This window comes from Phocoena sinus, chromosome 7, assembly GCF_008692025.1.
Source record: "Phocoena sinus isolate mPhoSin1 chromosome 7, mPhoSin1.pri, whole genome shotgun sequence".
NCBI classification, from domain to species: domain Eukaryota; kingdom Metazoa; phylum Chordata; class Mammalia; order Artiodactyla; family Phocoenidae; genus Phocoena; species Phocoena sinus.
The window spans coordinates 64,016,526-64,028,553 of record NC_045769.1 but is presented as its reverse complement, the minus strand read 5'-3'; the positions used below and the strand labels follow the sequence as shown (position 1 = coordinate 64,028,553).

The 12,028-nt window shown below is 40.5% G+C and overlaps 1 protein-coding gene across 3 annotated transcripts in view; it reads right to left on the bottom strand.

Annotated features, from left to right (window-relative positions):
- Positions 1–12,028, bottom strand: part of ABCB11 (ATP binding cassette subfamily B member 11) — an 84,818-nt gene that overhangs the window by 61,946 nt on the left and 10,844 nt on the right. For all 3 annotated transcript variants that reach the window (XM_032637577.1, XM_032637578.1, XM_032637579.1), the window contains exons 5-6: positions 8,696–8,783; positions 7,442–7,575 (exon numbers count right to left, since the gene is read on the bottom strand). In XM_032637577.1, coding sequence (XP_032493468.1) covers positions 7,442–7,575; positions 8,696–8,783 — 222 coding nt within the window. The remainder of the gene's footprint in view (positions 1–7,441; positions 7,576–8,695; positions 8,784–12,028) is intronic.

The window sequence follows — 12,028 nt, the reverse complement described above, 5'->3', positions numbered from 1 at the left end:
GGGGGGGCACTATTAAAGACCCAAACTAGTATTTAGGTGTAAACTGGATTTAAATCTAGTTTTTCAGTTTGAATCTTTCTCAAACTATTTTGAATTTTTTTTTGTCATTATATGTGGAAATTATGTCAACAGGCAAAGCAAGATAATTCTTTCTAATCATATTGTTTTCCTTATGGGTACACAGATTGTGACATCCCTCAATTTCTTCTTTCGAGATCAAATAACCCTACATCCTTTAAACTCTCTTCTATAATACTTCATTTCTAGTACTTTAGTCCAGGACCTACAAACCAAATTATAGTATCCCGACTTTCAATTTTTAAGTCATTTTGGAGGAGCTTCAAGATGGCGGAAGAGTAAGATGCGGAGATCACCTTCCTCCCCACAAATACATCAGAAATACATCTACATGTGGAACAACTCCTACAGAACACCCACTGAACGCTGGCAGAAGACCTCAGACCTCCCGAAAGGCAAGAAACTCCCCACGTACCTGGGCAGGGCAAAAGAAAAAAGAAAAAACAGAGACAAAAGTATAGGGACGGGGCCTGCACCAGTGGGAGGGAGCCGTGAAGGAGGAAAAGCTTCCACACACTAGGAAGCCGCCTCGTGGGTGGAGACTGCGGGTGGCGGAGGGGGGAAGCTTCGGAGCCGAGGAGGAGAGCACAGCAACAGGGGTGCGGAGGGCAAACCGGAGAGATACCCGCACAGAGGATCAGGGCCGACCGGCACTCCCCAGCCCGAGAGGCTTGTCTGCTCACCGCGGGGCGGGCGGGGCTGCGAACTGAGGCTCGGGCTTTGGTCGGAGCGCAGGGAGTGGACTGGCGGCGTGAACACAGCCTGAAGGGGCCAGTGCACCAAGGCTAGCCGGGAGGGAGTCCGGGAAAAAGTCTGGACCTGCCGAAGAGGCAAGAGACTTTTTCTTGCCTCTTTGTTTCCTGGTGCACGAGGAGAGGGGATTAAGAGCGCTGCTTAAAGGAGCTCCAGAGACGGGCGCGAGCCGCGGCTAACAGCACGGACCCCAGAGACGGGCGTGAGACGCTAAAGCAGCTGCTGCCACCACCAAGAAGCCTGTGTGCGAGCACAGGTCACTATTCACACCTCCCCTTCTGGGGAGCCAGTGCAGCCCGCCACTGCCAGGGTCCCAGGATCCAGGGACAACTTCCCCGGAAGAACGCACGGCGCGTCTAAGGCTGGTGCAACGTCACGCCAGCGCAACGTCACGCCGGAGCAACGTCACGCTGGCCTCTGCTGCCGCAGGCTCACCCAGCATCCGTGCCCCTCCCTCCCCCCGGCCTGAGTGACCTAGAGCCCCCGAATCAGCTGCTCCTTTAACCCCGTCCTGTCTGAGGGAAGAACAAACGCCCTCAGGCAACCTACACGCAGAGGTGGGGCCAAATCCAAAGCGGAAACCCAGGAGCTGTGCGAACAAAGAAGAGAAAGGGAAATCTCTTCCAGCAGCCCCAGGAGCAGCAGATTAAATCTCCACATCAATTTGATGTACCCTGCATCTCTGGAATACCTGAAGAGACAACGAATCATCCCAAATTGAGGAGGTGGACTTTGGCAGCAACTATATATATATATATATATTTTTTTTTTTTTTTTCCCTTTTTCTCTTTTTCCGTGTGGATGACAGGCTCTTGGTGCTCTAGCCAGGTGTCAGGGCTGTGCCTCTGAGGTGGGAGAGCCAAGTTCAGGACGCTGGTCCACAAGAAACCTTCCAACTCCACATAATATCAAACGGCCAAAATCTCCCAGAGATCTCCATCTCAACACCAAGACCCAGCTCCACTCAATGACCAGCAAGCTACAGTGCTGCACACCCTATGCCAAACAACTAGCAAGACAGGAACACAACACCACCCATTAGCAGAGAGACTGCCTAAAATCATAATAAGTCCACAGACACCCTAAAACAGACCACCAGACGTGGACCTGCCCACCAGAAAGAGAAGATCCAGCCTCATCCACCAGAACACAGGCACTAGTCCCCTCCACCAGGAAGCCTACACAACCCACTGAACCAACCTTAGCCACTGGGGACAGACACCAAAAATAAGAGGAACTACGAACCTGCAGCCTGTGAAAAGGAGATTCCAAACACAGTAAGTTAAGCAAAATGAGAAGACAATGAAACACACAGCAGATGAAGGAGTAAGGCAAAAACACACCAGACCTAACAAATGAAGAGGAAATAGGCAGTCTACCTGAAAAAGAATTCAGAACAATGATAGGAAAGATGATCCAAAATCTTGGAAACAGAATGGAGAAAATACAAGAAACTTTTAACAAGTAACTAGAAGAAATAAAGAGCAAAGAAACAGTGATGAAAAACACAATAAATGAAATTAAAAATACTCTAAATGGGATCAATAGCAGAATAACTGAGGCAGAAGAACAGATAAGTGACCTGGAAGAGAAAATAGTGGAAATAACTACCTCAGAGCAGAATAAAGAAACAAGAATGAAAAGAACTGATGACAGTCTCAGAGACCTCTGGGACAACATTAAACGCACCAACATTCGAATTATAGGGGTCCCAGAAGAGGAAGAGAAAAAGAAAGGAACTGAGAAAATATTTGAAGAGATTATAGTTGAAAACTTCCCCAATATGGGAAAGGAAATAGTTAATCAAGTCCAGGAAGCACAGAGAGTCCCATACAGGATAAATCAAAGGAGAAACATTCCAAGACACATATTAATCAAACTATCAAAACTTAAATACAAATAAAAAGTATTAAAAGCAGCAAGGGAAAAACAACAAATAACACAAAAGGGAATCCCCATAAGGTGAACAGCTGATGTTTTAGCAGAAACCCTGCAAGCCAGAAGGGTGTGGCAGGACATATTTAAAGTGATGAAGGAAAAAAACCTACAACCAAGATAACTCTACCCGGCAAGGATCTCATTCAGATTCGACGGAGAAATTAAAACCTTTACAGACAAGCAAAAGCTAAGAGAACTCAGCACCACCAAACCAGCTTTACAACAAATGCTAAAGGAACTTCTCTAGACAGGAAACACAAGACAAGGAAAAGACCTACAATAACAAACCCAAAGCAATTAAGAAAATGGGAATAGGAACATACATATTGATAATTACCTTAAATGTAAATGGATTAAATGCTCCAACCAAAAGACTTAGATTGGCTTAATGGATACAAAAACAAGACCCATATATATGCTGTCTACAAGAGACCCAGTTCAAACCTAGGGACACATACAGACTGAAAGTGAGGGTATGGAGAAAGATATTCCATGCAAATGGAAATCAAAAGAAAGGTGGAGTAGCAAGTCTCATAGCAGAAAAAATAGACTTTAAATAAAGACTATTACAAGAGACAAAGAAGGACACTACATAATGATCAAGGGATCAATCCAAGAAGAAGTTATAACAATTGTAAATATTTATGCACCCAACATAGGAGCACCTCAATATATAAGACAAATACTAACAGCCATAAAAGGGGAAATCCACAGTAACACAATCATAGCAGGGGACTTTAACACCCCACTTTCATCAATGGACAGATCATCCAAAATGGAAATAAATAAGGAAACACAAGCTTTAAATGATACATTAAACAAGATGGACTTAATTGATATTTATAGGATATTACATCCAAAAACAACAGAATACACATTCTGCTCAAGTGCTCATGGAACATTCTCCAGGATAGATCATATCTTGGGTCACAAATCAAGCCTTGGTAAACTTAAGAAAATTGAAATCGTATCAAGTATCTTTTCCAACCATAACGCCGTGAGACTAGATATCAATTACAGGAAAAAATCTGTAAAAAATACAAATGGAGGCTAAACAATACACTACTTAATAACCAACAGATCACTGAAGAAATCAAAGAGGAAATCAAAAAATACCTAGAAACAAATGACAATGAAAACACGACGACCCACAACCTATGGGATGCAGCAAAAGCAGTTCTATGAGGGAAGTTTATAGCAATACAGTCCTACCTTAGGAAACAAGAAACATCTCAAATAAACAACCTAACCTTACACCTAAAGCAATTAGAGAAAGAAGAACAAAAATACCCCAAAGTTAGCAGAAGGAAAGAGATCATGAAGATCAGATCAGAAATAAATGAAAAAGAAATGAAGGAAACAATAGCAAAGATCAATAAAACTAAAAGCTGGTTCTTTGAGAAGAACAAAATTGATAAACCATTAGCCAGACTCATCAAGAAAAAAGGGAGAAGACTCAAATGAATAGAATTAGAAATGAAAAAGGAGAAGTAACAACTGACACTGCAGAAATACAAAGGATCATGACAGATTACTACAAGCAACTCTATGCCAATAAAATGGACAACCTGGAAGAAATGGACAAATTCTTAGAAATGCATAACCTTCCGAGACTGAACCAGGAAGAAATAGAAAATATGAACAGACCAATGACAAGCACTGTAATTGAAACTGTGATTAAAAATCTTCCAACAAACAAAAGTCCAGGACCAGATGGCTTCACAGGCAAATTCTATCAAACATTTAGAGAAGAGCTAACACCTATCCTTCTCAAACTCTTCCAAAATATAGCAGAGGGAGGAACACTCCCAAACTCATTCTACAAGGCCACCATCACCCTGATACTAAAACCAGACAAAGATGCCACAAAAAAAGAAAACTACAGGCCAATATCACTGATGAACATAGATGCAAAAATCCTCAACAAAATACTAGCAAACAGAATCCAACAGCACATTAAAAGGATCATACACCATGATCAAGTGGGGTTTATCCCAGGAATGCAAGGATTCTTCAATGTATGCAAATCAATCAATGTGATACACCATACTAAAAAGCTGAAGGAGAAAAACCATAGGATCATCTCAATAGATGCAGAGAAAGCTTTCGACAAAATTCAACAGCCATTTATGATAAAAACTCTCCAGAAAGTAGGTATAGAAGGAACTTCTTACCTCAATATAATAAAGGCCATACATGACAAACCCACAGCCAACATCGTCCTCAATGGTGAAAACCTGAAACCATTTCCACTAAGATCAGGAACAAGACAAGGTTGCCCATTCTCACCACTACTATTCAACATAGTTTTGGAAGTTTTAGCCACAGCAATCAGAGAAAATAAAGAAAAGGAATCCAAATCAGAAAAGAAGAAGTAAAGCTGTCACTGTTTGCAGATGATGTGATACTATACATAGAGAATCCTAAAGATGCTACCAGAAAACTACTAGAGCTAATCAATGAATTTGGTAAAGTAGCAGGATACAAAATTAATGCACAGAAATCTCTTGCATTCCTATACACTAATGATGAGAAATCTGAAAGTGCAATTAAGAAAACACTCCCATTTACCACTGCAACAAAGAGAATAAAATATCTAGGAATAAACCTACCTAAGGAGACAAAAGACCTGTATGCAGAAAATGATAAGACACTGATGAAAGAAATTAAAGACGATACAAATAGATGGAGAGATATACCATGTTCTTGGATTGGAAGAATCAGTATTGTGAAAATGACTCTACTACCCAAAGCAATCTACAGATTCAATGCAATCGCTATCAAGCTACCATTGGTATTTTTCACAGAACTAGAATAAAAAATTTCACAATTTGTATGGGAACACAAAAGACCCCGAATAGCCAAAGCAATCTTGAGAAAGAAAAACAGAGTTGGAGGAATCAGGTTCCCTGACTTCAGACTATACTACAAAGCTACAGTAATCAAGACAGTATGGTACTGGCACAAAAACAGAAATATAGATCAATGGAACAGGATAGAAAGCCCAGAGATAAACCCACGCACATATGGTCACCTTATCTTTGATAAAGGAGGCAAGAATATACAGTGGAGAAAAGACAGCCTCTTCAAAAAGTGGTGCTGGGAAAACTAGACAGCTACATGTAAAAGAATGAAATTAGAACATTCCCTAACACCATACACAAAAATAAACTCAAAATGGATTAAAGACCTAAATGTAAGGCCAGACACTATCAAACTCTTAGAGGAAAACATAGGCAGAACACTCTATGACATAAATCACAGCAAGATCCTTTTTGACCCACCTCCTAGAGTAATGGAGATAAAAACAAAAATAAGCAAATGGGATCTAATGAAACTTATAAGCTTTTGCAGAGCAAAGAAAACCATAAACCAGATGAAAAGACAACCCTCAGAATGGCAGAAAATATTTGCAAATGAAGCAACTGACAAAGGATGCATCTCCAAAATTTACAAGCAGCTCATGCAGCTCAATATCAAAAAAAACAAACAACCCAATACAAAAATGGTCAGAAGATCTAAATAGACATTTCTCCAAAGAAGATATACAGATGGCCAACAAACACATGAAAGGATGCTCAACATCATTAATCATTAGAGAAATTCAAATCAAAACTACAATGAGATATCATCTCACACCAGCCAGAATGGCCATCATGAAAATATCTACAAACAATAAATGCTAGAGAGGGTGTGGAGAAAAGGGAACCCTCTTGCACTGTTGGTGGGAATGTAAATTGATAGAGCCACTATGGAGAACAGTATGGAGGGTCCTTTACAACTTAATATAGAACTATCATACGACCCAGCCATCCTACTACTGGGCATATACCCTGAGAAAACCATAATTCAAAAAGTGTCATGTACCAAAATTTTCATTGCAGCTCTATTTACAATAGCCAGGACATGGAAGCAACCTAAGTGTCCATCGACAGATGAATGGATAAAGAAGATGTGGCACATATGTACAATGGAATACTACTCAGCCATAAAAAGAAACGAAATTGAGTTTTTCATACTGAGGTGGATGGACCTAGAGTCTGTCATACAGAGTGAAGTATGTCAGAAAGAGAAAAACAAATACCGTATGCTAACACATATATATGGAATCTAAAAAACAACAAAAAAAAATCGTCATGAAGAACCTAGGCTCAGGAATGAAATAAAGACTCAGACCCACTAGAGAATGGACTTGAGAATACAGGGAGGGGGAAGTATAAGCTGGGACAAAGTGAGAGAGTTGCATGGACATATATACACTACCAAACGTAAGGTAGATAGCTAGTGGGAAGCAGCCGCATAGCACAGGGAGATCAGCTCGGTGCTTTGTGACCACCTAGAGGGTGGGATAGGGAGGGTGGGAGGGAGACGCAAGAGGGAGGAGATATGGGATATATGTATATGTATAGCTGATTCACTTTGTTATAAAGCAGAAACTAACACACCATTGTAAAGCGATTATACTCCAATAAAGATGTTAAAAAAAAAAAAGTCATTTTGTTGAAGCCATGAAACCTATGAAAAAAGCCATGCTCCCTATAAAAGCGCAACTTAAGAGACAAAATGCATCAAAAGAACTGAAAATGTGTTTCCAATTGTTATTTAATTTGGAAACAAGTGTTTCATTAGCGAAAAATCACACATTCATTAAAATGTCCTACCAGCCACTTACTCAGAAAATCTTGTATTCAGCTCTCCCACTGAATTGCAGTCGAACCATCCTATTTCCATTCTCATTATTCTCCTAAAGTACAGTTTTCTCATTTTCTGTATCTGGCGAGCTGCAGCAATTACCCAAAAGCATATCTGTAAATGGAGCAAGAAATGTTTAGCATTGTGATAAAAATAGTCATTAATTCCTTCTCTTTTCAGAAGAAAATATTTTCACTATGACAGTTGAGAAAAGGACAAAAGTAATTCACAACATGCCTCCTGTTGGGAATTAAGGTGTGAGCTCTGACATCTGCTGAAAGTGGGGCTGAGCCGATCCACTGTAAACAGGGAAGCCAGAGGCTTGGGTTTGAATCCAGCTCAGCCACTTGCAGGGTTAACCATATCTTCACTTCCCTCATGTGTAAAAGAAGGCTTATCACACCAAAAATAAATTATTGCTCTTAAATCACTACTTTTGCATGCCACTTCTGTTGAATTTTTCCCCTGAGAAGCCTTCCAATAAGCATTCATACATTGTTTTCCAGCTGTTGGACAATGACTTTCAGAGAAAGGAAGACAAACATTATGACATAAGCAGGGAATCTTGCTGACAGTTTCCCCCATGCAAGCAAAATAAGACTGTCATTAAAACTCCAGTGCCAGAATGGTGAAAATTGACTCATTTCTCTTTACAACTAACACTAACTTCCTGGAATTCTTAAGTGAATGGAGAGTAGGGGGGATTTATTATTTTTCCTATGTTAGTAGGAAAAAGATGAAATACTTTTCTTCCTTAATAAGAGTTAACTCCAAGCCCTCCCATAACTGAAATCTAGAATATGGATTCAGTTTACAGAACTTGGGTTGGACTGCAGTTTGGTGTGACTTTAGCAAAAACAGAGAAAAAGAAAGTCAAGCTTGCTTTCCTCCAACTCCCCACTCCCAGCTTTTTCCAGGTACGAAGAAGGTTCGTACTTGCTCTCCCTGTACAAACACACCCACAGCTGTCTATTTCTGAGTTTAGACGAGAGGATGAAGCAGGGAGGGCAGGGGAGAACAAGACACTGGAGCTAAAAGTCTATTCTCCATTTCTCTGGACAAGCGTTCCTCCCCAACTGAGAGGAAGAATCCTTCCCCACCGTCTATTGTCTGTCTGAAATAAAGCTGTAATCCTTGGGGCTTCTGAATAGCTTTAAAGAACACACTTTGCATTTCATTGTCACGTCTTTGAACCCAGCTGCTGATCTATAAATAAAATGGAGGCGTCACTAACTTGAATATATCCTGTGACAAGTACCGCGACAGCGATGCCAGCATAGTAACTGGCAAACTTGACCATTTCACTTTCAATGTCCAGAAACCTTCAAAAGAGGGGAAAAAAATGGTAAGACTCACAGGTAGGATCTAGCTAACAAAGATTGCATTTGTGAGTACAGAGGAATTTAAAATATACATATTGTATGTTTCTATTAAATATGGGTAAGGCGTTTTACCTGTGTAGAATTGCAATCAATCCAAATCCCCAAACAGACCTCATGGTATCCATCATAGCAAAGATCCTACCTCCTTCATTTTTACAGGTAGAGATGCGAGGGTTGTGAAATAATTCATGGGCATCTGTTGGAAGACAGGGGACCCTAGATGGCAGCCCAGAGCTCTATCCACTGAGGCCCCTTTCACTCATGCTCATCATTAGTGGTAGTGCAATCACAGCTAGAGAAATGTTCTAAAAAGCCAGACAAGTGTCTGGAAAGGCACAGGTAGAGAGATGTGTGCTGTAAATCAGGAGGCTTACTGTTACCTGTCCAGCAATCTTAAGCCAGCTTTTCAACTCCTTCCTCTCTCAGAGTAACACTAGGAGAAATGTGTGTGCCATCTTCCCATAGAGAGAGAAAAACATTTTATTAACCCAGTCTTTGTGCTGACCACAGCCCAGGAATCCTCGCTCCCCAGGACAATTTCTAAGGCTGAAGTCAAAGAACTTGTGGGAAAGCAAGAAAACTACACAGAATTTTCCCATTACAAGTATCACACTGTGACACAGGGTTTGGAATTGGCAGGGGCAGGGAGGGGAGAAAAAATGATTCTGAAATCGCTTTCGGGAAATAAGAAATTTTATCATTAAAAAATTAACATATTGGTTGTTGATATAGCCGATCCTCAGGGATAAGCTAGATGATGTCCATTTCTTTAGAGAATCAGAAAGTAGCATCTTTAGCCTAGATGCTCTCAGCCTACCAGCTTTCTGCTTTCTATCAGGCCTTCCTTTTGTGACCCAAGCTTGAATTGTTTCTCCCTCTACTGAACTCAGACCAAGTATTTAAGTATAATTTATTTAATTCAGAATGAACTATTATTCCATGGAAGATTTTATTGCCATCTTGCACTATTATTCAATATTTTTATTGAATATATTTATATCGAGTATATTCATGTTTCTCTTGCTAGTAAATTGCAAGCTACTTGACAGCGAAGACTAGGTAAGCTGCTTGCTCTCACTCCCGAAGCCTGGCACAATACCTTACACATTAAGTAGGTACTCAGTGAATGTTTCTTGACTTTTCTTTCACTTGCAAAATACTAACGAGTAAGGGAAACAACTGCCTTGGTCAACCCCTCTGACAATCTCCAAACCAGTTAATATGTCTGTGTTCACCACATTCCCAGTCTTTCATGATGATTTAAGGGAACCCACAGAATGAAAAAGATCTAGAAAGTCATAAACTTGTATACAAGTATCCACGATCAGAGGCCATTACAAAAGCTAAGTATCTTTGTATAGAGTGTACAATGCAGTATTTATGAGTAGACTTCTAATGTATAAATGGGTGCATAATATATATGCTATTGATACTATGTATAAAATAGATAACTGATGAGAACCTACTGTATAGCACGGGGAACTCCACTCAGTGCTTTGCGGTGACCTAAATGGGAAGGAAATCCTAAAAAGAGGGGATATACATATATGTATAGCTGATTCACTTTCCTGTACAGTAGAAACTGACACAATATTGTAAAGCAACTATAGTCCAATAAATTTTTTTAAAATAAATAAATGAGTGCATACTCTTGGTTTCTGTTTGTGAAATAAAATTTGGGTGTCCAAAAACAGAAAACTATGAGCATTTGTCAAAAAGTTTTCCTTAGATTCCCTGTGGTGCGTTTATTCTACAGACACTGTAAGCAGAGGTGAGAGTGCCTGTCGTGAAAAACGCAGCTTCCAGTCATGAATGAATGTACTCGACTAAGAGCTCTGAGCACAGACCCAGCTGTGGGATTTACTGGAGCAAAGTTCAGGAGCATTACATCACTGTCGGGGGGTGTGGATAGGACATGTGTAGTTTGTGATTGTTTTCACTCCTGAGGCACCCCAGAGATGAATGGTTAACTCACTTCTATTTGATTCTGGGAAGAAGTCATTAGAGTCATTAGAGTTTTAAAGACTACTTGGGAATATTTCTGGGACAACAGAGCAAACCTATCAGAAAAACTGATAGGAAGGAAAAGGGGACGTCAACTTGGTTCCTTTGACTGCACATCAGACTTCATCATCTGCATGGTGGAAATCTCTTGTGATTATAAAATCCTAGTAAGGATTCTGTAAAGTTTACAGGTGATTTGGACCACAGACTGTCTTTCTTTTCAACAAAAAGAAAAACAAAACAAAATTGATACATGCCTAGTTGGATAAATTAAGATTCCCCTGACGCATTTGTTGAAGAGAGAAGAGGGGAGAGAAATGACAATTAGAGGGAAAAGGTAAAAGATATTTAACAACGATATGAGGTCTTTATGACAAGGTGCATTGCCTCACCAGGAGCACTCCTTTCAATGGTTCTGATGCCCTGTAGACCCAGTAGCATTGAAACCTTAGAGTGCATATCAGTGTCAACCCAAACTGGCAGAAATGTGTCCATATCCTACTTCCAAAATGTTGAAAGGTCCATGTTCATTAATGCATGGGACATTGACCTATGGACAAATGGTTTATCACTGAGTAAAGTTGCTTTATAGAATACCCACACACTAGGATAGCATATTGCCAGAATGGCTAATGCAATTGTGAGAAATATTACAGAGACATTATATATGCCCTTTATCTAGTTTTCCCCCAATGGTAACTGCGGCGAGCCGCTTCTGACCAGCAGAATGACGAGTCACCACACGCTAGATTCTTCTCGTATCACACTTTATTGGAGTACAGCTTGGTTTCAGACAGATGGAAGGAAGACCCCGAGCCTTGTTCACACTGGCTTTTTATAATGCACTATACCCTGTGGCAACCTGTGGTTGGCTGGTTAACTCAACAAGATATGTGCTGTTCACAATTTATTGGTTGCAATTCTGATCCTTCATTAGCATATTGGCTCGTCGTGGCGCATGTGTGGCACATAGCCTTTGGGCTACTCCCTGATAACCGTTATCTGCGACATGGCAGAACAACGGCTTCCCGTTATCTGCGACAGGCAGAACAACGGCTTCCCACAGGTAACATCTTGCAAAACTATAGGACAATATCACAACCAGGATGTTGACACCGACACAATGAAGAGCAGAATATTCTCATCATTCAAAGATTCCTCTTGTTGCCCTTTGATATATA